This window comes from Cyprinus carpio, chromosome B23, assembly GCF_018340385.1.
Source record: "Cyprinus carpio isolate SPL01 chromosome B23, ASM1834038v1, whole genome shotgun sequence".
Lineage (NCBI taxonomy): Eukaryota > Metazoa > Chordata > Actinopteri > Cypriniformes > Cyprinidae > Cyprinus > Cyprinus carpio.
The window spans coordinates 12,886,451-12,907,845 of record NC_056619.1 but is presented as its reverse complement, the minus strand read 5'-3'; the positions used below and the strand labels follow the sequence as shown (position 1 = coordinate 12,907,845).

General features: G+C 37.1%; 3 protein-coding genes across 4 annotated transcripts in view; 2 read left to right on the top strand and 1 right to left on the bottom strand.

The window, feature by feature from the left end:
- Positions 1-7: 7 nt before the first annotated feature.
- Positions 8-13,870, bottom strand: cfap126 (cilia and flagella associated protein 126). Of its 2 annotated transcripts, none has more exons than XM_042750595.1 (5): positions 13,766-13,870; positions 2,130-2,192; positions 1,560-1,637; positions 1,253-1,450; positions 8-1,165 (listed from the first exon to the last, which is right to left on the bottom strand). In XM_042750595.1, exons 1-5 carry the CDS (start codon positions 13,832-13,834, stop codon positions 881-883), a joined length of 693 nt encoding a protein of 230 aa, XP_042606529.1. In that variant the 5' UTR covers positions 13,835-13,870; the 3' UTR covers positions 8-880. The 2 variants fall into 2 exon arrangements, with proteins under 2 accessions (XP_042606529.1, XP_018951253.1); XM_019095708.2 differs by lacking the exon at positions 13,766-13,870 and adding an exon at positions 2,286-2,449.
- ccnq (cyclin Q) lies at positions 2,562-8,180 on the top strand. The gene is made up of 5 exons (XM_042750594.1): positions 2,562-2,850; positions 2,996-3,179; positions 3,263-3,395; positions 5,336-5,554; positions 7,389-8,180. The coding sequence occupies exons 1-5, from the start codon at positions 2,733-2,735 to the stop codon at positions 7,476-7,478; spliced, it is 744 nt and encodes a 247-aa protein (XP_042606528.1). The 5' UTR covers positions 2,562-2,732; the 3' UTR covers positions 7,479-8,180.
- Positions 13,863-21,395, top strand: part of atp2b3b (ATPase plasma membrane Ca2+ transporting 3b) — a 51,720-nt gene continuing 44,187 nt past the window's right edge. Inside the window, exon 1 of the mRNA XM_042750597.1 lies at positions 13,863-14,378. The gene's annotated coding sequence lies outside the window, so the exon portion shown is untranslated. The remainder of the gene's footprint in view (positions 14,379-21,395) is intronic.

Here is a 21,395-nt window from a genome sequence, read left to right as displayed (position 1 = left end):
ACCATTGTGATTTGAATATGCAGCTGTTTATTGTATGTTTATCAACAGAGAATGGTAGAATGTTTTAACAAGGGCCTTAATCTTTAGAGCCCATGATGACTGACTTAGAGGAACTCTTAAAAGGATAGTTCACCCTCATGTCACTCCAAACCTGCATGACTTTCTTTCTTCTGCAAAACACAAAAGGAGATATTCTGAAGAATGGTAACTGCACAGATTTGGAGACTACTGACTCCCACTGTTTAGACTATTATAAAAAAAAAAAAAAACGAGACACTTCTCAAAATATCTTTGAGAAGTCAGGTTTGAATCGACATGAGGTTGAGTAAATGATGACAGAATTTTGGTTTTTGGGTGAACTAACCCTGCAAGTTCCCCTTCAGTTCCCCAAGCATTCAGCGTCTGCTCACAAAACACTCATTGGCTTCCAAGCACCAAAAACATAAACCGATCACTAGTGAATTAAGCTGATGTTGTGTCTTAAGGGGCCTATTGTATTACTGAGCAAATAAACAAAAACTATTTAAAATCTCTTGCAATGTTTTTTTTTTTTTTAAAGGATATTATTAAAATACAGATATCAAGGTACTCTGATATATTTTCTGGCAATACTTGACTCTGCATTCAGTATTTCATCAAAGCAGATTCCATTACAAAAGCCATTTAGTAAAACTAATCAGCTTTAGCTTCATTGAAACAATTCAGTTAATGTGTTCTGACACAAACATTGAAGTATGCACAAACAGAAAGCACAGTTATAAATAAATGGAACACAAAAAATAATAATATCTGTAAAGTAAAAGTGTTTTTCGAAGAAGTGGTAGGCTTACATAATGCCATTTTTAATGGAACAACTTTTAAAATTTGATTATAAATGGTGTTATTTCTGCTGAGATGCTGGTCTGCTGTTCTGGGTTGGTGGTCTTAACTCAGCTTGGCTCTCTTGAGTGGCTGGTCTGGATGGAGCCTGCTGGCTGTGGTGACTTCCTGGTCTAGACTGGGTTTGGTTTTCAAGAAGGTTTACTGGGCTAGACTGAGCATGCTGGTTTGTTGGTTTAGACTGGTCTTGGCTGTGATGTGATTTGGGCCTCTCTGGTTCATTTCGGCCTGGGTCACTCACTAGCGTTTTTGACTCTTCTGCAGGCTGGTCCACATTTATGTTTTCCTGTAAGCATATTATTTAGTCAGAATTATTAAAAGCAATGTAATATAACACCATAGCATCATAAAGTAGGAGATATTAAATACCCACCACATTGTAAATGGTTCTGTTTGTAGCCTGGCTGTCATCAGGGGCCTCATGAGTCTGGTTTGTGGCGAATTTCATCTGTCCCCAGGTCCTGAGGCGATCCTGGCCCTTTCGTGAACGTGCAGTGGGGTTTATGGAAGCAGGAGGGATATACCGAGGTAAATCCCATGTGCCTTGGAATGCTGGCCATGCACTTTCACTCTAATAATGAAATCATTTATAAATAGCAAAATTAAACTGCTGCAAAACGTTTTAAGCTTGGTAATTACATTTAAATTTCATGCAAGTCGTGCAAATCATCAAAACAAACCTTTGTTCTGACACCAGGTAGAAGGCGGCCCCGGTCTGTGGCTATAAATGTAGTGTGGCCTTCTGCTGCTGATGGTCTTTGAGGAACAAAAAGTAAATAGACCAAACACAAGTATTTATAATATGAGCTAGGCAATTATTCTCTCCACCCAGTGCAATTTGTATAACTGCATCATTTAAATGAAAAGGGACTTGAAGTAAACACTTTTATATTGTTTGCACATTCCGTTGTGCCCTGTTTGACTGACGAGCCTGCTTCTGCTTGGCATGGTTCACTGTTTGTGTAACGGAAATACTCAGTAACACTAAAGTGTACACTACAGTTCAAAGGTTTGGGTGTAAGATTGTTTTTGAAATAAATATATATACATATATATATTAAGCAAGGATGTATTAAATTAGTCAACAGTGACGGTAAAGATAATGTTACAAAAGGATTTGTTTTCTATGAATAATTTCTATTTCAAATAAACGCTGTTCTTTTGCAAACATTTCTGGAAACGATTAAATTGACATTTATTCGAGCTCAAACGGCTTTACCAATGAGACTGACTGTGTTAAGTTAACTTACCTCTTTGAAATGTTTTGGGATGGTCCAATTCTGGAGCTTTTGCGACTTAAAGGCACTTTGATACTGCAGAAAACACCATAAATGTGTTAAATACGTCAAGGTTATTCCATTATACAATACAAATATATATATATAGAATAGTTAGAATTTAAGCACCTGGTTTGCAGAGTAACTAGTCGACATCTTTCCGTTCGAATGTGTTGGCAGTGGTCTCCTAGCAACCACTCGAAATGATACTTTCCAGTAGGTAACGTTAGTTCACTTTTTCATATTCTTTGACTCTTTAAAATGCTCACTTGTCAAAGTGACATATCATATATTATATGTTATATAATAGTTATATATATAAAATAATTATTTCGCTTTCTTTCGGTGCTCAGTTGAATCCTCCCGTACGTGGGGGGCGCTAGAGATCATTCAGCTCGTTGCACGCTAAACGATCCGCTGAAGGAAAGTCACAAGCTCTCTGCACGGCGTTGTATTTGGACAACCAACGTATACAAATGGAGTTGTTAAGTTTGTTGTTCAAAAATGTATGCGAACAGTAAGTATATGTTGAAGTACACGCTTTGAAACTGTAACCATTTTGCTGCAAGCCGTGAAATGAGCACGCAGGCGTCAGCATCTGGATCCGTCAGTGAAGCGAGAGGCAGAAGAAGTGCTCAAGATGCGGAAGACTCCAAAACACACTTCAGAGTCTGTCGGTTTATCATCGAGACTGGTAACTGCAGTTTTTCTGAAATTTTTAGAGATGTGATTCAATCTCTGTAACTGTCGAAATTGTAACTTAAGGATGTAAGTTAACGTCACTGCAGCTGCTTGTTAGTTCAGTGCAGTTTGTGATCCCATGTTTTCCGCATCTGTAGGAGTGAAGCTAGGCATGAGATCTGTGCCCATGGCTACAGCATGTGTGCTGTATCACAGGTTCTTCCAGTCTGCCAGTCTGCAGGTCTACGAGCCTTATCTAGTGGCCATGTCTGCCATCTACCTCGCAGGCAAAGTAGAAGAGCAGCATCTCAGGACAAGAGATATCATCAATGTCTGCCACAGGTATGAGAGAGGATATTAAGTCACAGTTTAGTTCTCAGAGTTCATGTATAGTAGGTCATTTCCACTCTTTTTCTTTGATCCAGGTATTTTCACCCAGAGAGTGAACCGATGGAACTGGATTGGAAGTTTTGGGAGTTGAGGGACAGTATTGTACAATGTGAGCTCCTTATCCTTCGACAGCTTAACTTCCAAGTGTCTTTTGAGCATCCACATAAGGTAATGTATGCAATAATGACCTTGTTCTCAAGCTTTTAAAATAAGTAATATACACTCCCAGTCAAGTTTCTGAATAGTATGATTTTTAATGGTTTTTTAAAGAAGTCTCTTCTGCTCACCAAGCCTACATTTATTTGATCCAAAATACAGCAAAAGAATTAAAACTAAAAATCATTCTTACAATAAAAAATAAATGCACTAAATTTTAATATATTTTAAAATGTAATTTATTCCTGTGAGCAAAGCTAAACTTTCAGCATCATTACTCCAGTCACATGGTCCTTCAGAAATCATTCTAATATACTGATTTGCTGTTCAGATATCATTATTATTATTATTATGATCAATATTTAAAACAGTTGAGTATATTCTTTGATGAATAGAAAGATCCAAAGATCAGCATTTACTGAAATAAAAAGCTTTTGTAACATTATACACTATACCACCATTCAAAAGCTGGGGGGGGTGGTTATAGAAATGAATACATTTATTTAGCAAGGATGCTTTAAATTGATCACAAGTGATGATAAAGACGTTTATAATGTTACAAAAAAACTTCAGTATTTTCTTCAGCTGGGTTCCAGGACATATGGGTTTTTCTGGTAACGAGAAAGGAGATATCACTGCAGAAGAAGCACTCAAACTGAATATTTCCGAGTGTCAAATTCCTATTTGTAATGTCCAACCTGTGATAAACTCTTATATTAAAGGGTTACTCCACCGCAAAATGAAAATTTTGTCATTATTCACTTACCCCCATGTCGTTCTAAACCCGTAAAAGCTTCGTTCGTCTTCGGAACACAATTTAAGATATTTTGGATGAAAACAGGGAGGTTTGAGACTGTCAAGTGTCAAGGTCCAGGAAAGTATGAAAAGCATCATCAGAATACTCCATCTGCCATCAGTGGGTTTGGAACGACATGGGGGTGAATAATGACAAAATTAAAATTTTGGGATGGAGTATCCCTTTAATGACATGTGGCAGATGGAATGGGATAAATGTCGTGAAAAGAAGTTATATTAGAAAAATCCTAGTGTAAGAAATATCTTTTCTTACTAAACTAAAATCAAATCAAGACATAAAAAACAAATCTATTTTTACAAAACAAAGCAAGCGTCTTTTAGGTCATACAAGATTTACACATGGATATTTATTAAAAGGTGAAGAACCACCATCATGCCTTACTTGCCAAACTAAAATGACTGTCAAACATATTTTATTGGATTGGACTGTTTTTAATGTAAATAGAGTAAAATTTTGTTCAGAGGTGTATCTAACTGATTTATTTAAAAATGGATCCCCTGAATGTATTTTAGAATTTTTGTCTAGTGTACATCTGAAATGTCTTTTATAACCTTTTGTTAATTGTATACCTTGTATAATTTATCCAGAGATCGCCATGAAAATAGCCTCGATGCTGGCATGGCGTTAAAAAGTGAATGAATAAATAAATAATGTTACAAAAGATTTCTATTTCAGATAACTGCTGTTCTTCTGAACTTTCTATTCATCAAAGAAACCTGAAGAAAATTCTACTCAGCTGTTTTAAACATAATAATAATAATAATAAATGTTTTTGAGCAGCTAATCAGAATATAAGAATGATTTCTAAAGGATCATGTGACTGGAGTAATGATGCTAAGATTTCAGCTTTGAAATCACAGGAATAAATTACATTTTAAAATAAATTAAAATAGAAAGCAGTTATTTTAAATAGTAAATAGTGTTTACTATAGTGAACTTCATGAACTTCTTACTGTAAAGCAGGGTTATTATCATAAGCTCAAAACTATTAATATAATTTTTGTCAATCAATGTAAAGCTGAAATAAAATAAAATATATAAATATTAGGTTAAAAAAAAGGCTTAAATAAAAAAAAAAAATTAAAGCTATGTAGTAACATCTCCATCTAACAAACTTCACTTTGCTGTGTCCCAGTACGTGCTGCACTACCTGCTCTCTGTGAGGAGTCTTTTGAATCGCCACGCCTGGTCTCGAACCCCCATCGCAGAGACGGCCCTGGCTGTATTAAAAGACAGTTACCATGGCTCTGTGTGTGTCCGCCATAAGCCTCAACACCTTGCCCTCACCTCCCTCTATCTTGCTCTCCAGACATATGGAGTGCAGCTCCCCAGAGGAGAACTGGAGTGGTGGCAGGTAGGAGTTTTTTTTTTTTTTTTCAGTTTCATGTGGAAAAAAACATAAAATGTCCAGGCAGCATTTGGGTCATGCTGTGTTTGCATTGAGTCACCGAGACTGAACGTTGACTAGTTTGAGTCTCACTGGTGCCAGAGCCAGATCAGGCATCAATAGAGCCAAGAGTAACCTTTAGAGTGCGGGAAGTAGTTCCCATGGCAATAAGGGCACCTAATGGCTGCTGCCTGGTCTGGGAGAAATATCATTGTCTTTCACACAAGTTGTTACCTTGGTGACATCCTAAAGTAATATTTAAAAAGAATCAAACCATTTCATACATTTCAAGTCTCTTAAAACCACTTGCTTAGCTTCAGTTTCCTAGAATTCTGTCAAGTGCCATCACTAGAATTCAATAGACTTAGTCTTCCATTTTCTGACTTATTTAGCCTTAAGACTATGATTAATTTTTCTAGTCACTTGTTGAAGCTTTTTAGGCAAGACGAGAGCATCTGACTCTCACGTAAAGGGATCAGCCTCAGTTTTGTTTTGTTTTGTTGTTTTTAGAGTGGGTGTATCTGACATATGGCAAAATAATGGTGTGGAAAATCTATTCAAATAATTTTGAGGCAATGTTTGCAATTGGTTTTATGTCATAAAAAAGGAGAGTACTTTTCTTGTTTTGGCTAGACTTTGTTTCCAAATGGGGTGCTAAAAACCTGTGTGCAATATTAAGATAATCAATATATTAATGGACGTATACTTTTATCCATGGCACACAGGCAGTTCTTTGCTATGTTTTCCATTTTATATTTCTAAAAAAGTACTTTATAAAAAGCTTAATCTTGTTAAATAATTGAGATATGAAAGGCTGTTTTCTGCGGTTGTATTTAAAAGTATATAACGACTGGTGTTATTTGATACATGTAGAGATCTGGAGTGATACCAGAATATTGGCTAATATATTTGTTACATCTTATGAATGCAAAAATATATAAATACAAAATACGGTAGGGGCAAAAAGAGATGTCTGACATCTTTGCCTTTATCAAACATTTTCTTTTGTAAGCGTGTTAAGTAGTTTTGCTTGGCGTGTGAAACTAATGTACATGCTCAGTTGTTTCATTTGTAATAACGCAATAAAACCTGACAAGTTGTGTCATACAGTTGCTTATTGTATTGTATTCAATGTATGCTTTATTTCCTTACAGCTTTTTGTTTTTCTATGCATTTTTGTAAAATAAAAAAAATAAAACCTATATTTCATGATAAGCTGTAGTATGCTTTCAGTTCAGTATCTTAACCAAGTTAGTTTTTTTTTTTTTTTTTTTTTTCTTCGCAATATATTTTGTTCTTTTAGGGTCATTGAAGGCAAATGTGTGTGAAATATCCTCTTCAGACATCACTGTTGGCCATTACTGTATAATTCATTATTGGTTATTATTAAATATAATAATCAGCACACTATCAAATTTCCATATCATATGGGTATTCCATCTGAGGCTGAAACTAGCAGAATTTAGCCTTTTGGTACTTTCGTGAAATAACAAATATTTATAAATCTAGTTCAATGAATGTACCATTTTTCCTCATCTTTCTCTCGCCTTTGTTGGGTTTCCTGTTTACAGTAACTTTTAAATGGATATTTCAGGTAAAAATGTATCCACAGCAAGTCCTCTTAGAGGAAATTGAAATAGGAAGCAGCTTTTTTCTCTAGACTGCATAAAGTACAGCTCTACAAGAGACTAGACTCTATTATTAGTTGCCTCAGAACTAATATTTAGTTGTCTTCTCCAATATAGCATGCAGATGGATGAACTCTGCGATCTGCATTGATGTTTTGCTTGTTTCCCTGCAGGTTGTTTGTGCAGACATCACCAAGGCTCAGATTGAGACCATCATGAGTGAATTACTGCAGCTCTATGACATGGAGGCCAAGTGTACCTGAGAGACAAAGAATGAAGCGGGTACTAAAACACTGATGCAGAAACCAACACCTTCAGCTGTATCTGACGATCATCTTAACACATGCATTGAACCCTCTTTCTCCTGACGTTGTGATGTAACCTAATGAGCTCTATTTGTTAATTACATTACAGAACATGAAGGTTTATATAGGCTTATCAAGAGGAATTTATATATAGGAGCAGGCTTTGTAAGTGGCACTATGAAAACCAGACTTTAGCCACACCTCATCAATCAATTCCAAGCCACCGACCTACTTTCTTCTCCTACCTTGTGCTATTTTTCCCCCTAAAGAGGGAGAGAGAAATTACAAAAGAGATGGAATAGCTGGTTGAAGGAAGAATGAAACAAAAGAAGAGCCATCCTGTCCCCAGAGCTAAATTCTGAGGTAAACGCTAGATCTGAGACATTTCTTTTATATTTCCTAATTTAATTACTCTCCTCCTCTCCCTACAGAACTTGTCCCGGTAGGCTTCTTTATGTAACTCCTTAAAGCAGTATTACTGTATGCTGTAAAGCAAAGCACCACAGTTTCATTAGACACCAGACTTCTATTTCAAACTTCAAAAACTCTTTACTGACGTAAACATTTGATATTCTCAGGTAAAGATGAACATGAACTGACAGGTTCATTCTAAGTCTATATTTAAAAATGAAATTACGAATAAACATTTTTTGGACTAATGCTTTTTGAAACCTGTAAATAGTCTTTCTTTGTAGTTTTTTTTTTCATCTATGATGTTCTGTGTTCTATGATCTATGATGAAATTTCTGGATCTAGTTAGGTCAGGACATCGCTCTAGAGTGGATCTTAATAAGTTACTATGGCAACTGCTATTGTGGAGGGAGCCTTTGAAACATACAGATGTGAGACTTCATTATAGCACACCTGTCAAGCTCAGCACGTCAAATAATTGCAGTCGGGGAAATGTACTAATTTAGTCATTATTTACCAAATCAGTCATTGCTAACATGTTAACCAGCTGTTTCCCCTGTAGCTTACTGAATTGAGTTGACCGGTGACTGCAACTGCTGTTTTAAGAGTTTTCTTTGGCATCAGATTTCAGTCATCTACATCTTGAAAAAAAACAACTAGGATTTAAAATTAATATGATTTAGAAATAGTGTATTTAATTACTCTTAGGATATTACAACTGTGGCTGTTTGTTTGCATAACTTTAATCAAATTTATTATATGGTTAAATTTGTTAACATTTGCTATCATGCACTAACGATTTTATTGCATTTATTCATATTGATTAATTTTCATTTCTACGTCAACTAACATATTTTTAATGTATAATAGAATATAATATAATAGTATATTGAACAAACAATAACAACAGTTTTAACATATTTAATGCTGTAAAAATCATTGTTTTTTGTTAGTTTATGATACGTAATGAATTAAGAAAAAACTTACTGTGAAATGTTATTTTACAATTCGCCCTATCGTTTATTCAGCCATCAATGCAGATGGATGAATTTCCTCTGCAGTAAGCAGTTTTATGGATTAGATTTGGGAAAAATATCTAAACATTCCTGCTTCTCTCTTCCTCTCCTTGCCTCGTGCACACAGTTACGTACATACAAACACACACACATCTCTCAGCAGGCAGGCCCTAATGCTGGGCATCATGAATTATGGAGAGGGTACATGTGCAGCCGGATTCTCTTCCATCAATAAAACATCAGCATGGCCCTCACTATGGGATAGAGTGCTGGGAATAGGAAGGATGGGATTGATTGTGACTCTAACCTTACTCTCTTTGTCATCTCTCTTGGCTCTCTTCTTTCAATCTGTGTCCCCCAATCCAAGATTTTGTCCTGTGTAAAAGCAAGCCTCTTTGTTGCATTCTTGGCTCTGTGCTTTTCTCTCATGGTGTTCATCTCGTAGTCTTTAATCTTTCTCTTTCCTGTCCTTTCTCCTCACTGCCTCACATTACAGATCACTCTAAACTCTTTTCTCCCTCTCAAGGTTACTCTATTAACATTCCTCTTTTCCATTTTTCTGTAATTGTACTGGATGAAGTATGTTTTTTTTTTTTTATAATTCTGGAGCTTTTTTAACACAGTCAAAACTGATTTGCAAAAAAAAAAAAAAAAAACCTGTTGGAAATAAAAACTAAACAAGATTTAAAATGTAGGTTCTTAAAGTAACATTTCACCCCAAAATGAAAACTGTCATAATTTACTTACCCTCATGTCGTTCCAAACCTGTGTGACTTACTGATTATATGGAATTTGAAATGTATTTATTTTGAAAGAAGATATTTTTTTCTTTTTATCCATTTAGTGACTGTCAAAATGAGTCCAATTGTGTTTGTATTAGCCACTATTTTAATAACATTTTTAATATATGGTTAAATGCATTAACATTACCTAATGCATTCAGCATGAGGCGCTAACAATTTTATGATTTATTAAAGGGGTAATTTATTGGGGGTTTTTTTCTAGGCTTGATTGTGTTTATGGGGTGCAGTCTAACATGTGTTAATGCTTCTTTAAAAAAAAATGACACATTATTTTTCACATAATTTACCTTGATTCTACGTGGCTCTGTCCCTTCTCTGAGAAACGCTCTGATCATTTCCTGCTTTTATGAAGCCACTCCCTCAGAAATACACGATGGACTCTGATTGGTTAGCTAGCCCAGTGTGTTGTGATTGGCTAAACCGCCTCTAGTGCACGTCTAAACATCCCGTCATTAATATCGCTTATCAGTTTGAGCCCAATTGAGAAGCAGAGGATATTATTGAAGAGGATCGTGCAGAACCTGTGCAAGCACAGCTTTTAATGGTAGGCCTATGTTTTTTGTTTGTTGTTGTCTCATACTTTTAGATACGCTGTTATATGTAAATCCTAATGTTAGCCTTTAATATACGGTTTTATCCTGATTAAAGCTTTAATACAGTATGGCAACTGCACATGCATCCATGTTTAATGCTTCTCATAGCTATGTGAAAATAAGTGTATAATTGTAACAGTTCATTGTTGGAGCTGAGCTGGTGATCTGAATGAGAGATTGAGAGAGATGCAGAGCAGGGTGACGAGAGGAACAGAATTGAGAACCGCTGCTTTAGAACATTGATTTTGAAACTTGTGAATCCAGAATCGTTAGAAGACAGAAACGTGTGCACCTCTAGTTTTCTCTTCCTCTTCTCTAAAGCAGCACAGCATGGCCTCGCCCCCTTTGCTGCCTTTTCCTGAGGGCGGGGTTTATCTGGGTTTGTTACGTCATGGGGAAGTAACTTGTTGTAGCCCCTACCAGCTGTTTTTGTAGGCATTAAACTACCAGAATTTATATCTGACGTTATCTCTGTTTGCATTGAACTTTTAGCTTCGTGACAAATAAAAAATTAAATAACACAAAAAATCAACATTACACACTAACTAACGTTACAAAAGTGAAATTGTAATCAACCATCCCTTTAATCTAGGTTAATTTTATTTTCTACATATACATTTTTAATATTTCAAGCTTGCTTTTATATGGAACTTTAAAAGAACATATTTTGAAGGAAAAAAAACTTGGTTTTTGTCCACACAATAAAAGCCAATGTAGTCCAATGTTGTTTTGAACCCCATTGGCTTTCTTTGTATGGACAAAAACAGTATTTCACAATATCCCCTTTTGTGTTTAGCTGAAGAAATTGAGTCATACAGGTTTGTAGCAACATGAGATGTGAATAAATGACAATTCTTATTTTTTGGTGAACGAGCCATTCAACCTGCAAATCACTGCATCCTTGAGCCAGAACAAAAGTTTTGCATCATGCCTCAAACTGTTCAGTTTCTTCAGTACACCATCCAACCTGCAAACAGCTCATTCCCCTTTAGAATATTCCCTGACTTGCTCCCATTTTGGAAGTACTAAAATATCTGTTGCAGACCAAAGATGCAGCGTTTTTCTCTTCTTGACAAGAGAAATCCTGCCAGAGTTGGGAGTGCAGCCAAATCAATCAACTCTCAAACTATTGATGTTCAATTCAGAGAGTGCTTAAGAAAAGCTAAATGAAAGTGTTGTAATGTATCTCTTCGTATTTACAGCATAATGAGAAACAGAAAGAAGTGCAAGGGAATTAGAAACAAGAGTAGTTACAGGTAAAGATTGCAGTAGAAATGGGATGATTAACGAAGGGACCATTAAAGGGATAGTTCATGCAAAAATGAAAATTTGTAATCAATTACTTAGCCCCATATTATCTCAAACTTCTATGACTGACTTTCGCCTGTGGAAAAATGATATTTTAAAAGTGATTCAATGTTGTTTTTGTCCATACAGTGAAGGTCAGTGCGGTTTAGTTTTGTTCTTTTTGTTCATTGAACAGTTCTTTTGTGTTCCACTGAAGAAAGCAAAGCATATGTTTGGAACAACATGAGGGTGAGTAAAAGGCTATTTTTTATCTCTTTAATACTAGTCTCAAGTTGTTTTCTACTCATCCACTGCTGAAATAGCTGTGAAATGGTGAATGGTTCAAATCTAATATCCATCCCAGAATAGAGAGCCTTTAGATGCAATAACATTCATGTTGAATCCTGGAGATGTGGGTTGGAGTTCACAGACATGGAACGGTTTCACTTGGGTAGCTTTTGGATGGAGTTCCTCAGTAAAGCGGCGAGATGTAACACGCGATTTGGCGGATTGTGTTTTGACTGACAGTGAGACTCCATCTGTTGGGTTGTGCTCCAAGGCTGGGATGCACTACCTGCAGGGCTAATGCACGGTATCTCCCAGAGGGACAGCCATCTCCTAAACCCTCACCTCTGAATTATAGATACAACTCCTCATCTGAAACTTTCTCTTTGCTTTCCCGGACGTGCCTCACAAATATTTTAGTTTGAGCAGTCTCATGTGCACAAGTAGGGAAGAAAAATGTGGTGTTGAAGAGTGTGCAATTGGAGGCATGCAAAATCAGCCAATGCATGCATTTTTTCTCATGTCCATTGCAAGGACAGTGAAACATGGATTGTCAGTTTAGACATGTCAGACTTCATCTTGGGAGTATATTGTTGATAGTATATAGGTGCAACCTACCAAAAACTGTCATCCAATACTTGGTATTTCCCTCTGTGCTTTCGAGTTAACGTGAACATCTGCTGAAGAGCATTTAGTGCCTGTGTGTATGTGTGTTTGCATATGAAGGCTTCAGGAGAGGCCCACTTGAGCACTCGTCAGCACATAAAAGCTTTTTCTCGCTGGTCTGAGAGGCCTCCTGCATTAGGGCTATTAGATTTGAGCCCTGTGTGCTTGGAGAAAACTAGAAAATTACACCTGCGTGGGTGTGATGGGGCATCTGAATTTATGAATTGAAAACACAACTTGAAGGTGAGACGTACCAGGGACACCAAGAGGATTATGGTCCAGATTTGAATCAAATACACATCATAGAAAGACTGCTCCTCAGCTGTGTGCTGCTTTGAAGCAAAATTGCATAGTTGGATATTAGATGCACTAGTATCTATCTATCTATCTATCTATCTATCTATCTAACCATATACCTATCTATCTATCTATCTATCTATCTATCTATCTAACCAATAAAAGGAAAATATATATGGAAAAATTCACACACCTGTATTTTACTAATTAAACATTTTCCCCTGGTTTCACAGACAAGGCTTAAACCTAGTCCCAGACTTGTTTTGTCTCAAGATGCACACCAGTAATGTGTTTTTTTTTTGTTTTTGTTTTTTCCTAAAGCATGTTTTAAAAAAAAGTTACTTAGATGTCCTAATTGAGGTATGGCCTAATCCTGTCTTATTCTAAACTCTGTCTGTGAAACCAGGTTTTAGATGTATAAATATACCTTATATATATAGTTTGGTTATATCTAACTATCTAGGGTATATATAATAAACACCCTACATGTGCTTTTATTTATTTTCTTTGTTAGTGGACATGAACCCCTCAAGGACAAGTACTTCCGCTTTTTTTTTTTACCATTTGTTTTTACCATTTTGTATTGAAGTTTATGTATTATTAAGGTAAGTTAATGAACACTTCGTTATTAAGTTAAATTATTTAACAGTTTATTGTGCAAACATATATATTTGTGGAAATATGTACAGTAAAAATGAACACCTTTCAGTTTCTTGACCTTGAGCATTAGTCAACCATGCTTCCATCAACCTTGTGTAATTTTTACATTAATTTACATAATTTAGCTTGAGATGACAAAGTAGTTTCTTAGCACTTTAGACATTCGTTGTCTCATAGAATATTATTATTTTTAAATAATTTACTTAAAAAAAAAGGCTAAATGGTACCTGTGAAATGACCCAAAGCACCTCTCCGTCCTGTTCTTGCATTAACTCGGAGGTTTGAACTCGGCGCATGTGGCATGTTGTGTGAGCTGACGTGATCGCACTGTAACGGAGCAGAGTAGGAGGGATTTGAGGGTGGGGATAGACAGCGAAAGAGTCCACCCTCCTCCTCTCCGTCCTCTCCATCCGCGCGCATAGCAGCCCGCGCGGATGCTGCGTCCACGGTCCTCAGCGCGCAGCTCAGCGAGGGGGCTCTCATCACACATCGCATAGAAAACCCAAATACCGCATCACCACGCTTCACCGCCTCTTTGATTTACACGTTCAAGAAGAAGAGTAAAAAACAAACAATATACCTTTTTGGCTCACTGGTCGGGACAGTCATCTCAAAACGATGTCTCTCCATCTCTAATTTTTTCCTCTGCGGAACCTTCATCTAACCAGGCAACAACTGCACTATTTTAGGATCCATCATCTCCATCCGTAGTAAACACACTGCTGAACACCTGGAAGATAAAGGACGACACGATAACAGCTACTGAGTGAATCCAGCCCTCTTGTGTTTCTCCAGGATAGCTGTTCCCTTTTCAAACCAAAGTCCTTGGAGCATGGCCTGGTGAGTATCAGATATTTACACCCATCAGGATGTCTTTGCCATGGTAACAGTTGGCAGTTCTCTCTGCCATACTGTTAAATTGTCGCTGCATGTTTTTCTAATGCAGATCTCCGTCATGTATTTTGATAGCTGTCAAGCACGTAAAACTACTGCATTGAAGCCTTAACGATCTATCAGTTGTCTAATTATTCACGTTTTCTCATCTATGAGGTGTTTTGTTGACTATTCACCATCGCTTGTCCTTTGGATTGTGGTGGACCGTATGACTTCCCAGGATGTTCTGACATTTTCCTGCACAGAAAATGTGTCATGTACTCTCGCTTTGTTACAAAATCAGCAAAACCCACGCACATTTACCTTATAGTTGTATTGCTTTTGTGTGACATCTCTGTGAGCGTGTGTAGCTCGCATTGGTACCCACACTGGTCACCTTGCGGAGGGGCATTGCGCTTGTTCCGGATGCGAGTGGCGCACCATCCTCTCACGAGCAGCATCTTCGCGATATTAATTCAATTAACACCGCGAGCTGCTCACGAGACTCGAAAGAATCGCGTTTGGCTTGTAACTATTAGAGCTGTCACACTTATTTTTGCGTGAGGACCGGTCGCCCTCTGAAGGTGACCAGTAAAGGTCATTTTATTGGTGAAAACAGCGCGATGGGAAACACACCTGACTGATGGAGCGCGGTGTGGGAACTTCACCGTCTGAGTTGCTCAAGGTGCTCTACTTTCATTTTCCTTGGCAACCGTGCGGACTTCTTTTCTCCTTCCTGCTGCAAGGTGTGCGAGTATGCTGGGTGTGGGACAAGGAGAGGAGGGGTGGTTGTAGTCTCGCATGCCTCAGACAGCTTGGTGACCGTGTATGAGTCCGTAAATCTATACTCGACTCTGATTGGCCAGTTACGTATGACCGTCAAAGCAGGATCCCAGTTCTGGGGGTTTACATAATTTCAGAGAGATTGAAACTGTTACAGAGTGCTGTGTGGAGGCTAAAGAGACGTTTAACATTTACCAGTCATTAGTCACTACTGGCTGATCAATAAGAACTGTTTTTGTGTTCTTTCTAAAAAGAGCAGCAGTTGATTCTCAGGCTAATCAATTATACCAGGCTTCTTTGAGTTTGTGTGTTGGTCTCCTCAATTTAGGAGGGGGCCAGGCAGTGAATTGTAACATCATCAGTTTAACCAATTACAAACGACCCACAGGGGTGAAATCAATCTCCTGACACCATCCTCCATCCAGGTGACAACAGACCGAGTGTAAGAATATGAGGAATTTACAGGACAAAGATGGTTTTGGGGTGATTTATGCCTGGCTTATTTGATTGGTAATCATGCTACTAAATGTTCAATGGCAAATGCTTATGCTTTATTTTATGTGTGACATTACACAAGCTTTTCTACATGCAAAACGTAATACTTAAATTCATATACTTTACAATATCAGTCAGGCATGAATACTGTATGTGTACTTTCCCTGGACTAATAAAAATATTAAATAATAAAGATATTAAATAGGCCTATATTCAAGTTTCCCAACTTATCCTATCAGTGTGGTATGTAGTTTTAATAGCATTTTTTTATATTTGACATTAATTTACAGTTTAGGGATACGTATTAGATTTTTTTAAACTAATTTCAAACAGACAAATGTGGGACTATTATGTCTAATTTGAATACATAAATCAATGAGATTTATATGTATGCTATAGATTTTCTCATTGAACATTACAATTTCAGTTCATGCAATGGCGCTGCCCATTAAGGCTGTTGCTTGACTGTTTTTGATTCCCTCATTGTGAGTGACTTTATATCTTTTAGCATTGCATTTGTCTTGTACAAAAACTGCTTGGAAACTTTACAGAAAGAGGAAAGAGTTGTTGGTGCTCCAGTTTTCTGTCCAGGTTGCCCCAGTTTGAATGCTGTTGTTGCAGCAATAAGGAAAGTTGACCTAGAAGATGTCTGGACAAAACTGCAGCCGCACTCAGTCTTATATGGATAAAAAAATATGTAAAAATTAATTTATAATTATAGTTATTTATCATTTTAATAAACATTATATAAATGAAAAAAAAGGAAAAAAAAAAACAGAAAGCCAGCTGTGACATCCAATGGACAAGGATTCAATATCAATATACATGTGTACTCTATGGACATTCATATGACAATGATGCTTTCTGCAGAGCGTGTGGAGTTGCGGATATGTCTTGACACATGAATAGCAGAGCTGATGCTGGGTTTGATAACATGTGCATAGACCAGGACATGGTGAAAACAAATGACCCATGGGATGGCGGTTCATGGTTAGATTTCATCTCCATAAGATAAAAATGTTTCTAGCTTGTTTGTAACACACAAATAGAACAAGAATCATCCCATCCTTGTGCATTTGGTCAACATCGTACAAATGTCTGGGCCATGAGCAGGTGTTTAGAATCAAAGCCGAGCAGCTTATGCTACTCCCTACAGGCTCTTACGCCAATGCAGTCCATGTCTCGCTTTGAAAGCCTGAAACCAGTGTAACGAATACAGGCCACTGCAGTAAAGGTGGATGGGAGGAGGTAAAAATGGAAGAGTAAAGAACAGATGGACAAAGAGAATAAGATTGAGGATAATGGAGTGCGTGTGGAGGGGGTTGGAATCCTATGAACTTATAAAGAGAGAAGGTAATGTTCACTTACAGTAGCATGCGCTGAGTGGTTTTGTGCCCACATGAGAAGATAAGCGAGACATAATCATAAATGAGGTAATTCATGCAGGTTTTGTTGTTGGGGAATGCAAATAAAAAAGTTCAGAAATCACTAGTGAGACTATCAAGCTAATATCACATCCCAGAAGTTGCAGCTACAGCTCTGTAGGTGTTATGTCAAACAAGTATGTTGATGAATGACAGTAAAAAAAATAAAAGTATATTATACAGCATTCACCAGTGTTCAGAGTCATTGTGACCCAAGGCTTTTTCTCCCAGTGAGTTGCTGCCTTTTCTTAATTATTAGCTTATAACATATTCCAGAGGGAGTGTGTCTGCTATGTCCTACTCCATCACCTTGGCAAAATCACCTTTTTCTCTCCCTCAGTATGACGTGTTTGATCCCGTTAGTAAAGCCCTGTCAGCAGCAGGCCTGCAGGCCTCTGTACTGTATTTACCCTTGTCACTGAGACACTACAAAAACAGGGAGCTCATGGGAACAAGAGTTTATTTTCTGCTCTTAAAAAAAGAAAAAAAAAAACCTACTGGTTGACAATTAGATGAGTCCTGTAAAGATTATCTGAATTTGTCATTCTGCAGAAATAACTCAAACATTACCTGTACACAAGTTGCTCTTTTGCAGTAAACCTGGATGGGGACCAGAGACAGTTTTGGTCCCCATTCACTTTCCTTGTATGGAGAAGTGCACAACATGCTAAATATTATTTGTGTGTGTTCCACAGAAGAACAAAATGTCACAGCACACCACAAAAAAAAAAAAAAAAATGAATTCTGACATCAGTTACTCACCATCATGTTGTTCCAAAGAAAATGTTGTTCCAAAAAGATTTTTTTTTTTTTATCATGGAACACAAAAGGAGATATTCAGCAGATTGTGCAAGCTGCACTTTTCCATACATTTAAACTGGATAGGGAACAAAACTGTGTCCACTTTTATTGTTTGATAAAGAGCAACTAACGCAATATGCTAAATATCACATTTTGTGAGACATGCAAGTTTGGAACAACATGAGCGTGAGTGAACGATGACAGAATTTCCATATTTTTGGATGAATTTATCTTTTAAGGCATCTCATGTCTGTTCAGATTCAGTTTATTTATTGTCTAAAAGCTTCTGTCCTTGAGGCCTATTTTAATCTGCCTCGTTCACAATAGTCTCATACAACTGGTGTTCATATTTGTTTTTATTTGGTAGGTGTTGAGGGAATATCTGTCTATTTTCCCATGGAAACTGTCATGGCTTGGTAAACAAGTTATTTCAGCTGACGTCTGAAAGCGAGTGGACGGAACTGCAGATAAACTACTTCGCACAGTGGTTGAGGAGTGTGTTCAGACTCTGTCAGTGGCCTCTCTCTGTAATAAGAGTGAAGTGAGCAGCACTCTGACTCATCAACCCTATCTTGCTTCTTATTTTATTTTTTATTTTTTGTGCTGCAGACATCTTGATTTTGAATGTTGCCAGTTAACAAAGTAATCTCCTGCATTGTTTCACAGTGCCAGATCACTGGCTCCTGGTGTGATAGACTGGTGTGGCCCTTATTTAATGTTTGAATATGGGTTAGAGTTTCTTCTAGCTTTAGGGGGTTGTGTTTGTGTGTGTGTGGGTGTGAGCGCGAGTACGTCTCTGTTGGTTACTTAGGCATATTACATAAGGCGCTGAACAATTTATGCAATGCTGGCCCCTCTGTCTCTCCCTTTTAACTTTAGCAGATTGGGTTTGGTCGCGGTAGTCAGGGCCGGTCTGGGCAAGGCAGACCTAGGAAATCTCAGTACACTATCAACAGTGTCTTACCGAATGGCATTAGAGCACACTTGCTGAAAGGTTTGGGAAAACACGGATCAATATGAATATTCAGCATAATCTCCAGACCATCTGCCTCCTGCACACTGAACATAACTGCACGTTTAAGCAGTCTCTTGGTGAGGGAAATCTGGGGCTGCATAGACCTGGAAGTGAGTGTGTCAGATGACAGCAAGTAGCCCCAAAAGATGCAAATGTGCTCAAACACATATCTTCCACAAAAAAAAAAAAATAATAAAAAAATAATAATAATAATCTGACCAGGTCTAAGTAAAATCTGCTGCAATCTGATTTGCTGGCTTTCATGTTCAGAGACTACCATACTGATGCAACTATTGCTTTTGATTTGCAAGGTTAGTGGCATTAGAGTTATGCTTGATGCAGTTCATTTCTGCATACACTAAAAAAGTTTAGGGTCAGTAAGATTTTTTTTTTTAAAGAAACGCTCAACTTCGTTAACACACTTTACTATGTTTAAGTCAATTCTTCCGCCAAAACTAATGCAGATCAGGTGAAAAATTCTGATTCTGTCTGGGCCTGCACGTGTCTCCTGATTATCTCTTGACTGTGCAGAACCTTCCTGTTGTGCATATATGCAGTGCACTAGAAAAGAAGAAAGGAGGGGGAAAGGAAGGCTGGGGTAAGTGAGTCAGCATGAGAATGATGACACCCTCTGTGTCACTCCTGCACATTACCGGCCCTATCTGCCTACACACATACTCACACAGCACGCTGCATACCCCAGACTCATCACCATATAAGCAGTCTTGCATAGTCAGACTTTGATTAAACAGCATATAGCCTGATCCACATCGCAGCTTCTTCGGCACAAGAACAAATAACTTACACAAGAAGATCGTCTGACTGACATGACCAAAAAAAGCAAATGAGCAAACCAACCACAAGTTCATTGCTTTTATAGTATCTTGGATTTTTCATTATTAAATTATATATTACATTTGTCTCTCTATATATATATTATACATTATGTTTATACATATTATATATATATATATATATATATATATATATATATACACCCCATTATTATATATATATATATACACCCATTATTATATATATATATATACACCCATTAGTATATATATATATATACACCCATTATTATATATGGGGGTGTGTGTGTGTGTGTGTGTGCGTGTGTGTGCGCATACACACACACAAACACAAACATATAAATGGGTAAGATTACTTACATTACTTAGGTAATGTGTTCTGACTACTTTTTAGATTATGTTTAGATTACTTTTTATTAAATTGTTTTAAAGTGGCCATTAAACATACAGATATAAGAAAGCAAAGAGAAAGAAAAAATATTCCTTGAATTCTTTCTTTCTTTCTTTCTTTCTGAATGATATAACACACATTTTTAGGAAGGAAAATTTAAATGAGGGAAAAAAGAATTAGGGCAAATCAACCAATGCATGTATGTATGTATTTATGTACAGTATATATAATTTAATATGATTTATTATTTATGATGATTTGAATTGATTACGATGACATGGCAAATTTTTCTCTAGACAGACTGACCGACATGTAAACTGACCAACTATTTTCCACTTTTGTCCTTTAGGGCAGGTTTATCTAAACTAAATTATACCACAATAATTACAAGCATATAAACATTTATTCATTTACTATTTTTTATTGAATTATTAAATACATTTTTACACTTTAAATAAATTTTTAATGATTAAAAACTAGCCACTTTTTCATTAAATACATTTCCAATAATTAATATTCCAATATATTTATCTACTCGGTGCCTAAACACAACTTTGTTTCCAGATGAACTGTTAAAAAACCCTGTGACTAGAGTCAGCCAATGATATTAGACCTTGCCAGATTGTGAAAGTTCTTATCAGCTTTGTGTGCTGTATGCATCAGACCCACAGTGAACGGGACGTGGGTGGTCTGTGGGCGTGCCGTCTGAGGCTGAGACTGTCATCTAAGAGAACATAGGGACATATAAAGAGGCATGCTGGGAGATGGAAGGAGAAAAAAGAAAGACGAAGAAAGATGATGGTATTAGGGCCAAAATGATAGAGATAGAGAGGAAACTCTGTGATAGTGTAGAGATGTTTGTGTTTGTGAGCAAGTGTGAATAAGAACCAAGCGTATATGTGTGTGTATCGGGGTTTAGCGAGGCCGAAGGAGCTTTGTGGGAGTCAGAGGCATCTGTAGGTTTCCATGGCAACTATGGGCCAATGCAGTGGTCTGGATCACTAGAGATACAGTATATGTTATATGCATCACCATCTGTGAGAGCACACATCCCTCATACTTTATACCTGTCCAGGGAGTTTAGTCGTGTTGGACTGACCTGTCCATTTAGCATAATTAATATCGCCAAGACCTGTCTAATACCTCATTAATGAGAGTAAGGAAAGTGTGTGACTCAATTAAAACACAAAAGACCTTTAAATTAAGGTGAAAATGTGCTGATATGTTTGAAAGCAGTCTGACTGCATGCTCGCTCCGTCT

What these genes read in the sequence shown, in the direction of transcription:
- ccnq (XM_042750594.1), top strand. Translation starts at nt 2,733, where the DNA reads ATGAGCACGCAGGCGTCAGCATCTGGATCCGTCAGTGAAGCGAGAGGC. An exon ending in TCGGTTTATCATCGAGACTG is followed by an intron (nt 2,851 to 2,995) that starts GTAACTGCAGTT and finishes CCGCATCTGTAG; the next exon opens with GAGTGAAGCTAGGCATGAGA. An exon ending in GAGAACTGGAGTGGTGGCAG is followed by an intron (nt 5,555 to 7,388) that starts GTAGGAGTTTTT and finishes GTTTCCCTGCAG; the next exon opens with GTTGTTTGTGCAGACATCAC.
- cfap126 (XM_042750595.1), bottom strand. Translation starts at nt 13,834, where the DNA reads ATGCGCCGAGTTCAAACCTCCGAGTTAATGCAAGAACAGGACGGAGAG. An exon ending in TGCTTTGGGTCATTTCACAG is followed by an intron (nt 2,193 to 13,765) that starts GTACCATTTAGC and finishes TGTTTTCTGCAG; the next exon opens with TATCAAAGTGCCTTTAAGTC. An exon ending in TCCCAAAACATTTCAAAGAG is followed by an intron (nt 1,638 to 2,129) that starts GTAAGTTAACTT and finishes TTTGTTCCTCAA; the next exon opens with AGACCATCAGCAGCAGAAGG.